The 16,478-nt window shown below is 42.4% G+C and overlaps 1 protein-coding gene across 2 annotated transcripts in view; it reads right to left on the reverse strand.

Moving 5' to 3' along the window:
* The window catches only part of HMGXB3 (HMG-box containing 3), a 37,147-nt gene extending 31,448 nt beyond the window's left edge, over positions 1-5,699 (reverse strand). Inside the window, exons 1-3 of one of the 2 annotated variants that reach the window (XM_060240321.1) lie at positions 5,481-5,699; positions 3,225-3,372; positions 596-770 (exon numbers count right to left, since the gene is read on the reverse strand). In XM_060240321.1, coding sequence (XP_060096304.1) covers positions 596-770; positions 3,225-3,370 — 321 coding nt within the window. In that variant the 5' untranslated portion in view covers positions 3,371-3,372; positions 5,481-5,699. Of the gene's footprint in view, positions 1-595; positions 771-3,224; positions 3,373-4,486; positions 4,629-5,480 lie in introns of those variants that run through there. The other variant, XM_060240322.1, reaches the window with a different exon arrangement.
* Positions 5,700-16,478: the final 10,779 nt, after the last annotated feature.

Consider the following 16,478-nt stretch of genomic DNA (forward strand, 5'->3'; position numbering starts at 1 on the left):
GGTGCCCTAGTTAATTGTACCAAAATTTTCAGGGACCCATCCTCCCAGATTCTTGGAATTTTTTCCACCCAGTGGCATTGTAAGACAAGACAGACTAGCTGTTTAAAGAAACCTAGATGCTTGCAGCTCCACAAAACTGCTCTTCCTTTCTCAAAATACTGAAATTTCTCAGAATAATAATGAAATAAAAGACTACAACAATGTCAGCACTTTATTAGTGTAGGTTTTCAGTGTAGAGCAGGGGTGATCAAACTTGCTTAATGTAAAAGCCACATAGAATAGATATCAGATGTTTCAGAGCCACGAGACATGAATGTCAGATGTTTGAGAGTCATAAGGGAGGGGAGGGAGGGACTTTAAATGCATTTTCCAAGCTGCCAGCTGGCTTGGCTTGGAGAAGTGATTTAAAGAGAGAAATTTCTTTTCCAAGTCAGCCAACAGGGTGGTAGAAGCTTCAAGAGCCACACAATATGTCTGAAAGAGCCACATGTGTTTCCCGAGCCACAGTTTGGCCAACCCTGATGTAGAGCAACACACACTACAGTAATCCCCATGCCTGGAAGTATCATGAAAAAAGGCTACTTAAGCAAATTACCGGGTCTAAACCTTCTTTCTCTAATTTAGCCTTCTCCAAATAATAACTTTTCTCAGCCACACTGAGCAGCCTCCAGCTTTCACTGATCTTCTTGTTAATTTCAGACTGAGGGAGATGTGGGAGCTCCTGTTGAACTTTCAGGTATATGTCATAATAGTAGAGAAGGTATGCAGATCTGAAAAGAAAACAAAATCCAGCCTTTTAAAAACTACTCAAAATATCACACTTGAATCAAAGAACCCACCTATTCAACACCTGCCAGGACTGACAGATGTGTTTTTAGATAAATAGAAAGAAAATATAAGATTGCCTTCTGTGAATAAGATTGTGGCTGAAAGGAGATTGTGTAAGCTGCTCTGAGACTCTGATTCAGAGAGAAGGGTGGAGTATAAAACTACGTTCTTCTTCTCCTCCTCCTCAGGGGTGTCAAACTCATTTGTTAGGAGGGCCAGATCTGACACAATTGAGACCATGTTGGGCTGAGTCATGTGTGTCATAAAATGTAATGCCAGGTAGCAGAGATATAAGCTTTATAAAGGGCACAAACACAATTTTTTTAAAAAAAAAAACTTAAAATAAAACATGCTTAAAACATTTAGCACTCTTGAAATATTTTGTTTATTTAACAATCTCTGATAACTGACAATTCTTGCTCTGAGGAGCCTCAGCCAATAGAAAGAAGAGAGGCTTGGCTCAGTAGCTCTGCTGTGTGATTGAAAAAGCTCTCCCTCCCTCGCCTTCCTCCCCAGCCAATGGAGAAAACAGAGGCTTTGCTCTGTAGCTCCTGTGTGATTGAGCAAGCCTAGCAAAGGAAGGTGTGATGCAGAAGGAAGGAGAGAGAGAGAGAGGAGGAAGCAGATGACAGCCAGTTGCTCTCGGGCCTGATCTGGCCCTCGGGCCGCATGTTTGATACCCCTTTAATTTATAAATTACATAGTGAGGTGCTTCTGTCATCCCAGTTAGAATGCCCACTGCAGCTAGAGCCACTCTGTATCATATCACAGTAAATCATCTGCCTACTTGCGCTTTGCAACTCTGTCAGGCCCAAAAGCCTTTGTTCTATAAGGTAATATGCTGCTGCTGCAGGAAGCAAGGATGAGAAAAAAAATGGAGAAGCATTTTAGGCATGAAAGTGGCAATTCACTGCCTGCCCTACTTTCAGAATTCTTTTTCATAAATACAGAAAATGCAAGGGGCACTTCAATACTTCTTAGACGAGCTAATAGTGTGGACACACATTCCATCTGCATTGCAAAAATATGCTTTTTACTGTAAACAAATTGCATGAGTTTTCTTTGTACTCTTGGGCACTCAAACATTTCAATAATCTGAATAATCTCTGAAACAAATTCAAAATCATTTTATCTGTTACCAAGAGTTACCATGCTGTCATTGCATACTGAGTCATAAAACAAAGTCAACAGTGGTCGATTTCGCACTTAGCTTACCCCATTGGTCATGTTCCTCTTCTCTGCGCAGCGTCCGTCGGATTTCCCACTATCTGCACCAGAGTTACAGAAAGTGTCGCAGCTTTTGCGCAGCACACGGAAACTGGTTTTTAGCGGTTTCCGTGTGTTGCGCGGAAGCCACGACGCTTCCGGTAACTAGTGGGAAATCCGACAGACGCTGCACAGAGGAGAGGAACGTGACCGCGGGGTAAACTGAGTGCAAAATCAGTAATAGCCTCACATTTCCCAACAAGGTTCTAACAAAAGAGGATGGGCTGAAGCTCAGTAGAAAAGCCTTTGTTTTACACACAGCAGGCTGAAGATTCCATTCAAAATCAGGTAAGAGGTCATGCAATAGTCCTCTGGCTGAGATCCTGGAGAACTGGTGTCAATCTGAGTAGACGATATGGGCTGTACAATCATAGAGTTGGAAGGGACCTCCAGGGTCACCTAGTCCAACCCCCTGTACGATGCAAGAAATTCACAAATACCTCCTCCCATGGACCCCCACTGACACCCACTCCACACCCAGATGGCAAAAAAACCCTCCATGATCCCTGGCAAAACTGACCTGGAGAAAAATCACTGCCTGGCCTTGGAAGACACCCCAAATTCCAAATAGGGAAGAATTTATTGCAAAACTATTGGAAGCCGCAGAGATGGACACGTTGACCACAAGATTACAAGAGGGTAATATGCAAAAATGTAATGAGACATGGAATCCAGTTTATCTTTGGGCGAAAGGTAAAGGTCTAGAGTTGGAGTAATAGACTTGTAAACTGACGGACCCCGAACGCTCCTCGTATGAGTGAGGAGTTTGTAGTGTGATTGTTATTAGGTGGGATGGTGGTGGGTGTTTTTGCTTGTTGTTCATGTTATTTATGTTATCTTGTGATTGTTATGTTTTATTTTGTCTTTTTTTGTATCACCATGTTGTTATTTGTAATAAACTTGTTTTGAAACTGGAAAAAAAAAGAAAAATCACTGCCTGGCCTTGATGGTTTGACTCAATATAAGGCAGCTTCACATATGTTCAAAATGAATATGTCAATAAGACTCATGACAGACTGTTTCTATTCACAACACTTAAGATTTGGGTTTTTAAAAGATCTATTTTAGCCAAGCATGAGTGTTAGGAAATCATTCTGTATGTAAAGTCACCCTAAAGAAAAATCACGCACCTGGGTTTTTTAGCTTTTTCCCCTTGATCTCCAGGACTTCTGTATTTCTTCTTCTTTTTAGATGGCACTGGAGATGAGTAGGTGTATGTTCCTTCTATCTCCTCCATTACTACAGTTACTTCACTACCATTATATGGAGCCTCCATTACTAGGGGGAGAACCCAAATTAGACACTGTAAATCGTTATAACACTCTGTTATATGGTATAAAATTGGTCCTCATTTACAATTCAGCTGAAAGGTGTAGATCCAGAATACTTCATTGTCACAAAGGAACTCTTAAAGCTACCCAGTATTAAACCCCTATACCTTGGACAGCTTCTAGTCCAGTAAAAACAACTATGGGTCTAAATATCTCAGGCTACTGGGATGATCTGAGATTTGAGAGGAGGGCAGAGTAGAAGGGCTTTCCACACAACAGCCCTCTCCAACGGAAACTCCGTTGTTGCTGCAGCTACTCATGCAGCATAGCAGCAACAAGCTTGCTAGTAGACAGCTTCCCTTGCATTTTGCCTGCCCCTATTTTTGTGCCATCCAACACTGGGTCTTTTCTGAGGATTTTTTTTTTAAGACCATAATTTACAAAACTTTTCTATCAGTATGTTGAGAACATTGATTACTGTTTTTTAAAACCTCCCTCCCTCCCAAAAAAAGCCTTCTGGTAGCTTTTAGGAGAATGGCTATTACAGTGGTGGTTTCCACACAGGGACAGACTTGTGTGGTTTCCCTTACCTGGTACAGCTACAGATACAGTACAGCAGCAACAAGGTTTGTTTATTTATTCATGTATTTGATTTATATCCCACCCTTCCCACCACTGCAGTGCACAGTGCCTGTATACCCCAGGAGGGCCACAGTGGAGCATTCACATTGTTGCAGTGCGCCATCCCCTTAGTGTAGTCTGGGTTATTGTTTTAAATATTCCTTGCATATGCGCACCATGGACAGCAGAATGGGGAGAAAAACCTGGAACGAACTCGTGGGTTTGCGCTGCCAATTCGTTGTGTGCACATTCTCCCACATTCAGCCATCTGGGAATGTTCAATGCATGCACAGGAAACTGTCAGCACCGGGGTGTCACCTGATGGCTGTTTACTCCATCTCGGACTCATAAAGCAAGGTGAGTGAGACTGGGGAACAGCTGACAGCTGTGTCTGTCTGACCAAGCCCTTTTAATCCACAGGGGAAAAGTGACTATGTTGGGCCAAAATGCCCATTTGATTGCAACTGTGGGTAAGACCAGGAAAATCCAGACTTTCCCACCTACATGGCAGCCATCTTGTACATGCTGTGATTGTTCTCAAAACTTTGCAGCAATGCAGAGTTGGGAAGGATCAGAGAAAAGCTTGGGGAAACCCATGAGCTGCACGACTATGTCATGCTGCTGTGGAAAGCAAAAAAAAAAAAAATTCTGTTTACCAAAAGCACCACTAAATATCCCATGTAGAAAAGCCCTAAAACAAATAAATACAACTTAATACAAAGCAAAGCTTTTAAAACTGCCACTTCAAGTCCCACCTTAAGTAGCTTCTGCTCAACAACATTAAAGGCATGTATAACAAATCTACACCTACTGCATATATTATTTCTCACAGATAGAATTTCTGCCAGAAAAATGCACACATGAGCTTGTACAGTATGCTTTGGATTCTGTCATACAAATCCTTTAGGGCCATCACAACAGTTGTGATGCAAAAACTGTGAAAATCTCAATGTCCAATAAGGCAGCCAAATCTAGCTTGGAAATTCCTGGAGATTAAGGGATATTGCCTGCCGATGGGAGCATTTGGGGAGGGATTTCACCTAGAATCCATGTGATACCATGCTGTTTGCCCTTTAAAGCTGCCATTTTACCCAGAGGAGCTATCTCTGTGATCTGGAAACCAGTTGTCATCTCAGGAGAATTTGAGGCCCTACCGGGAGGTTAGCAAACCTAATTGCAGGGGGAAAAACCTTCTAGAAGAGACTTTATCTTTCATTCCATTGGAGAACGGCTGTAAATAAGAATTGTGCCCCGATCTGGGCAGTTTTTCTGTAAATCTTTCTCCATCCTCCTACTAATGGACCCCACAGCCTCCAAGCGCCCCTCCATCACCTTCACTTGCCTCCGATATTAGTGCAGCACTTAGCATCGCTAGCAGCAGGCTGACGTACAGGGAAGCAGAAGGGAACACATGTCCCGCACAGCTCGCTTACTAAAGAGGAGCCGATCCATCCAAGGCAACCGTTCCTGGGGATGGCGCGAGCCCGAACTTACCCGGGCGCGCGGGACGGGCCGGTCCTGAGGAGAAAACTCCGCAGCCTCAGCATGCCGAGGAGCAGGATTGGGCCACTCTACTCAAGACAACCGTAACATCCGCAAAGGAAAAGAAAGAGAGAGAGAGCGGGAGATGCCTCAGCAATGAATGCCTTGGCGGGGGCACCACAGCCTAATCCAGGCACCGCACCGGAACTTCAGCCTCCACAAGTTCTTCCTGTGTCTATAGGTCATTCAAGGTATGAATATCCTGCGTAGGGGAAATCAGCAAGGGCGAAAAACCATAGACTGAGAAAGTCCATAAGTGAGAAGCGCCAGTCAAGAGCCTATCTAGGAACAAGGGATGATCATAGAGTGTCTTTGCTTGTCTTTCGGGCGCGCTTGGGACGGGCAGGATCGCATAGCCAAAAGGAGCGGCACTGAAGTTCTTAATCATGGTTATGATTAACTTATTAAAACACCGTGGCTATGTCATATTTTCAGTGTAGAATAGCTAAACTTTAAAAAAAAATTCAGGTGGAAAATTCACTTAGATTTTTTAGTAAAAGCCGCAGACCAACACCGTTACGTCTGATAAGTAACCCTCTGCCGGTAACAGTAAAGCATGTATACTCCGTGAAAAGTCATTCCAAAGCTTCTAGCCTGGAAATCTTCTTTCTGGGGTGCTTTTCTACTGCAAACCAATGTGGCTATCCACCTGAAACTTTGTCAGATACAGGAACACCTGGAAGGCATAGTAAGCACCGACTTACAAAAATCCATACCATTAAATTACAATTAACATAGCTATCCTTCTGGAATTTAAGTGGTGATGGAGGAAACTGGGGACAGTGCAGATGAACTTAAGTGCCAGGGCAGGCTATCAGAACTGATTTAATTCAAGATCAGCGGTCATTAATTTGCCCTTCTTTTGATGGCACATTGGAAACATAGAATTATGTGTTTGCTGGAGGTCCAATAGGACAGAAGAAGAGGAACTTAAGTTGGTTTGTATATCCTGCTTTTCTCTATCCTTAGGATAGAGAGTCTCAAAGTGACTTGCAATCACCCACCCTTCCTCTCCCCATAACAGACACCTTGTGAGCAGTGTTCCCTCTAAGCTGAGTTAGTGTGAGCTAGCTCATGATTTTTTAGCCTTTGGCTCACACATTTTTGTCTTAGCTCAAGAAAAATGGCCCCAGAGCAAATAATTTATGTAGTAGCTCAAAACTTTAATGCCAGTAGCTCATGAAGTAAAATTTTTGCTCACAAGACTCCACAGCTTCGGAATATTGCTTGCGGAGATAGAGTTTGGAGAGAACTCTGACTGGCCCAAGGTCACCCAGCTGGCTGCATGGGAGGGAGTGGGGAATCAAATGTGATTCTCCAAATTACAGTCCACCACTTTTAACCACTATTCCACATAATCAATAAAAGACTTAGGGTACAAGTCTTTCCACTTAATGTAGCCTTACAAGGGGGTCCAGAACCAACTTTAAACAGGTGGGAGAGAAATCATAAATACAGAACAAATTGAACAGTGATCAAATAACAGCAAAGACCTAGGCAACTAAAAACATTTTAAATTGATGCCTAAAAGGGAACAAAGTAAGTGTTTGACACACAGTCTGTGGGGAACTGTTCTAGAATCTGGAAGTCACTAGAGTAAAACTCCTGTATTCAAAAAGTGAGAATACTGAGCAGGCTCACAACACAGGATCTTATAGAATTAGTAGTTTTGGAATTGGGAAGGGGGTGTATGAATGTATGTGCATTAGTGGGAGGTTTTCTTTGAAAGCAGTATGAATTTTTGGAAGTCCCCAGTTTCTGTCCTGCCTGCCACCAATTTACTAAGTTATCTTGGGCAATCTCTCAGATTCAGCACCCCCCTCCCTTCCAGAGCTGTAAAATAAATTATAAGATATTGTATGTTAAATGTTTTCAGTGCTCAAAAAATTTCTCTATTGATGCTGTGATTTCCAAATTCCTATGGATATTTTCCCTCTTCCCCACAGCGTCATGGTACTTTGTACACCTCTCCAATCATTCCCAAATGTGCTTTGCTGTGAAGTCATTGGAATGCAATCACAACAAATGGGGGGGAGGGGGGGACTACCTTGTAGGTGAGAAATTTTCTGGCCCTGCTGAGACACCAGCCATTCCTCTGTCCCTGTAACCATAGCAGCCTTGCCACCAGAGGGCTTTTTTTTAAGTAGCAGTTCAAAATTGTTTTAAGGTTATGCCAATTAGGGTTGTCAGCCTCAAGGTGGGGCCTGGAGATCTCCCACTTCTACAACTGATCTCCAGCTGGCAGAGATCAGCTCCCCTGGAGAAAATGGCTGCTTGAAGGGTGGACTCTATGGCAGTGTACCATGCTGAAACTCTTCCCCTCCCCAAAGCCTGCCCTCTCACAGATCTACCCCCAAAGTCTTCAGGTATTTTCCAGCACAAACCCAGCAACCCTAATATGTATATTGTATAGATTTAGGTGGGCAGCCATGTTGGTCTGAAGCTGTAGAACAAAGCAGGAGTCAAGTTTCACCTTCAAGACCAACAAAGTTTTATTCAGAATGTAAGCTTTCATGTGCTAGAAGCACACTTCATCATACAATAAGGTGAAATGGCAAGCAGTCCTAAATATAGAGAAAATGGGCAATGAATTAGTATGCAAAATCATTTCCACTTTCTATATATTTAGGACTGCTTGCCATTCCACCTTACTGTCTGATGAAGTGCGCTTCTAGCACACGAAAGCTTACATTCTTGTAGTGTATGCTGATCAATAGTATGTATCAACTGGTTCCTGCCTGGCTCATTGGAGCCTGTAGGACTGAGCTTGCGGACTCAGTTACAATGGGTAGTAGGATCCAAATCCCTGCTGCCCTGCCCCAATCATGGGCCTCCTGCTGGCTTGAATGATCCAATGGCGTCCTAGCATGGGAACCTTGAAGTGAATATAGTTGGTCCCGTTGGCTCAGTTCCGGAGTAGTTTTAGAGTCCAGCCATTACCATTCTGTTCTTAATAAAAGAGCTATGATCGCTACAACAGCATCTCTTCATTGCGTGGAACCCACTATATTATAATTCTGAATAAAACTTTGTTGGTCTTAAAGGTGCAACTTGACTCCTGCATTCTTCCTTATGTATATTGTATGTTAAATGTTCTCTCTCTTCCTAGCTTTCATTTTGAAAAAAAAGTATGCCTCTCACTTCTTTAGTTGCAGGGATGTCTTTCCCTTTACTCAAAAAAAGCTGGGCATTTAGAGAATCTGATATACAACTGGTTATAACATTATAATGATATTCAACTACCATTTTTAAAAAAACTTGAAAAAATCCTAGTGGCACTGAGGCGGGGGGGTGGGGGGGGGGAGAGAGAGATGCTGCCTGTGGACTGAAGCTGAGATGTGGTTTAAGAATGAGAAAAGCCAGTTTTTTCATGTATTTATAGAATAAGCTGCTATGATAACACCTTTTTTCTGTAGTTGTGATTAGGAATTTCTATTACATGCAGACTGGCCCTTTAGACAAGAACTAAACATATGGATAGGAATTCTGGCTCCAGGACAGCTGCACTGGATGTAGTTCATTTTTGCCATATCAGAAATACAGTATAAGGTTTCTTTCTATGACTCACACATTGTATGTGTGAATATTGGGAGTTTACAGGAACACAGTTTACAAATTTTTACCAATCTCAGAGAAATTTCGCTTAGGCCTTGCCCTACAGAATACCATTCAATTCAAAGGGCATTATGAAAACATAAGGTATGTTTCGTTCCATTACTTGATTTTAAAAGACTTTTGTGCTGCCCAGACATCTAGCATGCTGCACAGTGTAACTGAATTAAGTAGTGCCTGTCAGCTGTGAGCAACTGCACAGCTAGTTCTTAGAAAAGAAAGCATTAGGAAATTGTCCCTCATTGGCTTCCTACAAAATGTCATTGTAATAAAACATTATTTATAAACAGGCACTCTGAAAAGTTGGGACTTCCTCCATTAGCTTGCTTGCATCTTACTTTTTAAGGGCTTACATAGTATCCTGTTTCCTTCCTTGTCTTCCAGCTAACTGAGCAATGTAGCAGCATTTAATAGTGCCTGTCAAGGACAGGAAGTTTGAACAAATCCCAGTTCACAACCAATTCTTAGAAAAGAAGTCATTAAGGAAATATCTGTCATGTATTTTCTGGAATTCTGAGCTCTGTCCATTCCTAAACTTTGTATATACTGATCTCAGGTGTCATAGGCCAGGTCCAGAAGTTTAAATCCAAATATCTAGATGTGTTACCATAGGATTTCCAGAACCCAGTCATGGCGCCAAAGTGTGGTTTAAAGGAAGGTTCCCAATGATGTAAAGTTTGCAAAGAGGGAGTGTCTACATTGGAACCCGTTCTTCTCAATTAGTATTTAAAAAGTGGGAGGGGATACAAACGTCACATAATCTTTGTGAAACTGATGGAAGTGTAGCATTTTTAATGGGAAAAATGTAATTTTTCTTTACTTTAGCTGTCCGTATCGTTGCATGTTGTGAAGATACTGGTGAGTGTGACCTGAGAAAACTTGGTTGCAAGTCCCCACTTGGTTATGAAGCTCACTGGGTGACCTTGAACTGGTCACTTTCTCTCAGCTTAACCTCTTCAAAGTGACATTGTTGGGGGTGGGGGGAACCATGTCTGCTCTTCTGAGCTCTTTTGATAAAAATATAAAGAGAGGTAGGACACAAATTGGTAGTAACTGTGCTTATTCACCTCCTTCTGCTATTTCTTGAGTCACCATATCCCACTAAAATCAGTGGCAAACAAACCCCACTTGAGGGTGGTAGAACTTTATTTGGTGTTGCTGTCAACATCCTGTCCAAGATGTAAGAATCAAATCACCACATTAATTAATTTACATACATGAACAGAAATATCTGAACAGCCAATCATGCCTCTCATTTTGAAATCAAACAGAAGTACAACAGAAATTTTGATTTCCTCTAATGGTAGACAATAAATTAAAATCTGACTGTATTGAAGAAGTATTATGTGAAATTAAATTACAGTGTTAAATCTGAGATCAGTTATTTACCCTGATGTAGCCCCACAACTTTCTCATGGATTGCTGCCTTGACGTGGCGAGAGGGCTTGCGCAGTTCAGTGAGGCTGTGGGCTATGCCATGCAGGGCCACCAAAGATGGACAGGCCACAGCTGAGAACCCAGACAAAATATGATCCACTGGGGAAGGAAATGGCAACCCACTTCAGTATCCTTGCCAAGAAAATCCCATGGACAGTAACAAAAGGTTAAAAGATATGGTGCTGGAAGATGAGCCCCTCAGGTCAGAAGGTGCCCAATATGCTACTGGGGAAAAGCAGAGGGCAAGTCCAAGTAACCACAGAAAGAGTGAAACAGCTGGGCCAAAGCCAAAAGGACGCTCAGCTGTGGATGTGTCTGATGGTGAAAGAACAGTCCGATGCTGCAAAGAACAATACTGCATTGGAACGTGGAATGTAAGATCTATGAATCAAGGTAAGCTGGATGTAGTCAAACAAGAGATGGCAAGACTGAACATCGACATCTTGGGAATCAGCGAACTAAAATGGATGGGAATGGGCGAATTCAGAGGATCCCTACATTTATTATTGTGGGCAAGAGTCCCATAGAAGAAATGGTGTGGCCCTTATAGTTAACAAGAGAGTGAGGAAGGCAGTAATGGGATACAATCTCAAAAATGACAGACTGATCTCGGTCTGTATCCAAGGCAAACCATTCAGTATCACAGTAATCCAAGTCTATGCCCCAATCACTGATGTAAAAGAGGCTGAAGTGGACCAGTTCTATGAAGATCTACAACACCTTCTAGAATTAACACCAAAAAAAGATGTCCTCATCACAGGGGACTGGAATGCCAAAGTAGGAAGTCAAAAGGTAACCAGAACAACTGACAAGTTTGGCCTTGGATAACAAAATGAAACCAGGCAAAGGCTAATAGAATTTTATCAAGAGAACAAGCTGGTCATAGTGAACACCCTCTTCCAACAACCTAAAAGGCGACTCTACATATGGACATTACCTGATGGGTGACACAGAAATCAGATTGATTATATACTCTGCAGTCAAAGATGGAGAAGCTCCTTACTGTCAGCAAAAACAACACCTGGAGCTGACTGCGGCTCAGATCATGAGCTACTCATTGCAAAATTCAGGCTTAAACTGAAGAAAACTGGAGAAGCCATTAGGCCATTCAGGTCTGACCTTGATCTCTCTCTCTCTCGGCTTGACTTCGCGAACGAAGATTTAAGAAGGGTGCAGTAGTCCACGTCTGCTGCAGGCTCGCTGGTGGCTGACAAGACCAATGCGGGACAGGCAGGTCCGGCCACAGTGGCTACAGGGAAAAGTCTGATTTGGGGATGGTGCTGTAGCTGTGCGATTCTTCCTCAATCTCCTTTTGTCCTCAAGACCAGTTATGCGTGTGTTCTCAAAGGAAGAGACAGCCTGGTGGATGGTGTGCCTCCATGCTTTGCGATCTGAGCCTAGGTCAGACCACTGGTGATGGTTGATGCAACAGGTACCAAGGGATTTTTTCAAGGAGTCCTTCTACCTCTTCTTTGGTGCCCCTCTATTTGATGGCCGGTGGAAAGTTCGCCATACAGGGCAATCTTGGGAAGGCGGTGGTTTTCCATCTCTTATGAATATGCAGAGAAGGTGAAGAATAGGTTTAAGGAACTAAAGTTGATAGACAGAGTACCGGAAGAACTATGGATGGAGGTTCATGACATTGTACAGAAGGCAGGAATCAGAACCATCCCCAAAAAAATAAATGCAAGAAAGCAAAGTGGCTGTCTCATGAGGCTTTACAAATAGCTGAGGAAAGAAGGAAAGTGAAAGGCAAAGGTGCAAAGGAAAAATTCACCCTACTGAATGGAGATTTTCAGAGAACAGCAAGGAGAGATAAAGAGGCCTTCCTGAAGGAACAATACAAAGGAATAGAGGAAAATAATAGAATGGGAAGGACAAGAGATCTTTTCAAGAAAACTGGAGAAATCAAGGGTATGTTTCATGCAAAGATGGCCATGATAAAGGACAAAAACGGTAGTGACCTAACAGAAGCAGAAGAGATCAGGAAGAAGTGGCAAGAATACACAGAAGAATTATACAAGAAGGATCTCAATGTCCTTGACAACCATGACGGTGAAATCGCTGACCTCAAGCTAGACATCCTGGAGTGTGAAGTCAAATGGGCCTTAAAAAGCATGTCTAACAACAAAGCAAGCGAAGATGACGGTATCCCAGTTGAGCTATTCAAAGTCCTAAAAGATGATGCTGTTAAAGTGATGCACACATTATATCAACAAATTTGGAAAACGCAGCAGTGGCCACAGGATTGGAAAAGGTCAGTTTATATTCCAATCCCAAAGAAGGGTAATGCCAAGGAATGTTCAAACTATCGCACCATTGCACTCATTTCACATGCCAGCAAGGTCATGTTAAAGATCCTACAAGCTAGGCTTCAGCAGTATGTAGATCGGGAACTATCAGAAGTTCAAGCTGGGTTTTGGAGAGGTAGAGGAACTAGAGATCAAATTACCAACATTCACTGGATTATAGAGAAAGCACAGGAATATCAGAAAAACATCTATTTCTGTTTCATTGATTATGCTAAAACCTTTGATTGTGTGGATCACAACAAACTGTGGCAAGTCCTTAAAGAGATGGGAGTACCAGACCACCTCACATGTCTCCTGAGAAACCTGTATAAGGATCAAGAAGCAACTGTCAGAACGGGATATGGAACAACTGATTGGTTTAGAATAGGAAAAGGAGTTCGACAAGGATGTATACTGTCACCCTGCTTATTTAATTTATATGCAGAGTACATCATGCGGAATGCTGGCCTGGATGAAGCAGAAGCCGGAATTAAGATTGCCGGGGAAAACATCAACAACCTTAGATATGTAGATGACACCACTCTAATGGCAGAAAGTGAAGAGGACCTAAAGAACCTCTTGTTGAGGGTGAAAGAGGAGAGCACAAAAGTAGACTTGAAACTCAACATCAAAAAAGCTAAGATCATGGCATTCGGCCCCATCACACCTTGGCAAATAGAAGGGGAAGACATGGAAGTCATGACAGACTTCACATTTCTGGGATCCAAGATCACTGCAGATGGTGACTGTAGCCATGAAATTAAAAGATGTTTGCTCCTAGGGAGGACAGCTATGGTGAACCTGGGCAGTATAATAAAAAGTAGAGACATCACCCTGCCAACAAAAGTCCGTATAGTCAAAGCAACGGTATTCCTAGTAGTAATGTATGGCTGTGAGAGCTGGACTATAAGGAAGGCTGAGCGCAGAAGAATACATGCTTTTGAGCTGTGGTGCTGGAGGAGACTCCTGAGAGTCTCTTGGACTGCAAGAAGATCAAATCAGTCAGTCCTAAGGGATATCAATTTCCCTGACTGTTCCCTGGAAGGTCAGATGCTGAAGCTGAAGCTCAAATACTTTGGCCACCAAATGAGAAGGGAGCACTCACTGAAGAAGATCCTGATGCTGGGAAAGATAGAAGGCAAAAGAAGAAGGGAACAGCAAAAGATGAGATGGCTGGACAGCGTTACTAATGTAACAAACGCAAATTTGAGCAGACTTTGGAGGATGGTGGAAGACAGGAGGGCCTGGCGTTACTTTGTCCATGGGGTCGCAAAGGACTCAACTGTGCAACTGAACAACAAAAAGCCCCACAGCAAGTGGGTCATAAGCAGGGATGCCAGCCTCCGGGTGGTACCTGGGCATTCCCTGGAGTTACAATTCATCTCCAGACAACAGAGATCAGTTCCCTTGGTGAAAATGGATGCTTTGGAGGGTGGACTCTATGGCATTGTACCCATTGAGCTCTCTGTTCTCTCTGGGCTGAACCCCAAGTCTGTAGGACTTTTCCAATTTGGAACTGGCAACCCAACCCTGCCTACTCCTCTGCCAGTGGCCAGGGGGACCTGTCAACCCTAGTCACAAGCTGTCTTTTCTGTGGGTCACTTGCAATTTTTCACTTTGCACTGAAATTCTTGAGGGTACCTATGGAAGTTCAGTATGACCCAGGTTAATTGTGTTTATTCACTTCAAAAAGAAACTAATTGAGTTCATCAAGTTGATGTAAATAAAGAGAGATGGAAGGTAAAAAAAACCCCATGAAAACACAACCCTTACACACTTTATAGCAGAGCCCAGATATTGTCAGTTGTATATGAAGCAGTGCCCTTTTCAAACTGTCTTTGTATTCCATTTTAGTAACTGGTTGCTAATGGGTTTTTTCTGTCATTTCAGACAGATCTGTTTTAGTAAGCAGAATTTATTTTCCTGTTTGTGTCCAACTAACAAACTTGCTTGTGTCCAATTAACAAAACGTGGTTGAGCCACTTTTGAGAAAACTGCTTTCTTCCATTTTCTACTCCTTCATTGAGCTTCTGAATTGCTGTAGTGCTCTTTAAAATTTCCATAGTTTCCTACAATGCCCTTAATTGTGTGATTTCCCCCACCCTTTTTCACTGTGTGATCTTTCACAGCCTTTTTTAACATTCTAAGTTGAGCACTATATAAGAACATAAGAGAAGCCATGTTGGATCAGGCCAACGGCCCATCAAGTCCAACACTCTGTGTCACACAGTGGCAAAAAATTTTTTATATACACACATACACTGTGGCTAATAGCTACTGATGGACCTCTGCTCCATATTTTTATCTAAACCCCTCTTGAAGGTGGCTATACTTGTGGCCGCCACCACCTCCTGTGGCAGTGAATTCCACATGATAATCACCCTTTGGGTGAAGAAGTACTTCCTTTTATCCGTTTTAACCTTTCTGCTCAGCAATTTCATCGAATGCCCACGAGTTCTTGTATTGTGAGAAAAGGAGAAAAGTACTACTTTCTCTACTTTCTCCATCCCATGCATTATCTTGTAAACCTCTATCATGTCACCCCGCAGTCGACGTTTCTCCAAGCTAAAGAGTCCCAAGCGTTTCAGGCTTTTTGGTACCCTTTCCTCAAAATTTTCTCTGCCACTTCTTTTGATCTTAATCTTATGACGATGTCTCTTGGCAGACCTTTATTTTTCGCATAAACTGAGTTGACTCTGTAGGCACCCTCCAACATACTCTTAAATCTGTCAGGGTCTTCTTCTATGTACTCAGTGATGATATCCACCATATAGCCTTTTAAGTCTGTGTCTTCTTTTTCAGGTACCCCTCTTAGACGCACTTGTGACTCCAGCAACTTACAGTCGTGTATTATGACCTTTTCTTGAATTTTTAGCAAGGCAGAGGCCTGTGTATCCACTTTCATCTCTACCTCTTTCACTTTATTTTGAGTCTCTTCCTTAAAATTCTCTATCTCCTTCTTAAGGTCTCCAACTTCTTTTTTAATATCTTTTTTTATTGCCAAATGCAATTTGTCCATAGCTTTTAACATTTTTGCCTCCAGAGCGTCAAATTGAGCCTGCATCTTGTCAAATGATTGGGCTCTTGCACGTGTTGTTCTTTCTACTGACATATAAAAAATCACCAAACCTTAAAAAAATCCCCACATAAAATTTAGCATCCAATCCAATAGCTTAGAGCCAGTTCTTTCAGATGAGACTAGTTTCGTTTTTCTCCCTTCTTCCTGAGCAAAGATATTGAATTTTAACAATTTTGACAGTTTTTCTCCCTTTTAAAATGGCAATCGTTATTTCTCTATGGTACAGTTCCAGCCTAGAGAGGTCTCTCTTCGTCTTTCTTGATCTGAGTCTTGGACTCAATTCCTTCCTAGTTCAAAGGTCGGATGTCACAGCTCTTGTTGTCCTTATAGGCTCTGATTTATTGTCCAGCCCCTTTTAGTTTCACTTCCTGTCACAGCTTAGACTGATCTCGTGTCTAATCTCGCAGTTTTTTGAGCTGCATGAAGAAACCGCAACCACAAAAATTCACAACAATATGTCCTTTCTCCAAAATATCTTTGAAGGCAATTGTTTTTACGGCGTTCAGTTTTCCCAAGCTGAATTCTTTTCCT

Source organism: Heteronotia binoei, chromosome 5, assembly GCF_032191835.1.
Source record: "Heteronotia binoei isolate CCM8104 ecotype False Entrance Well chromosome 5, APGP_CSIRO_Hbin_v1, whole genome shotgun sequence".
Taxonomy (NCBI): domain Eukaryota; kingdom Metazoa; phylum Chordata; class Lepidosauria; order Squamata; family Gekkonidae; genus Heteronotia; species Heteronotia binoei.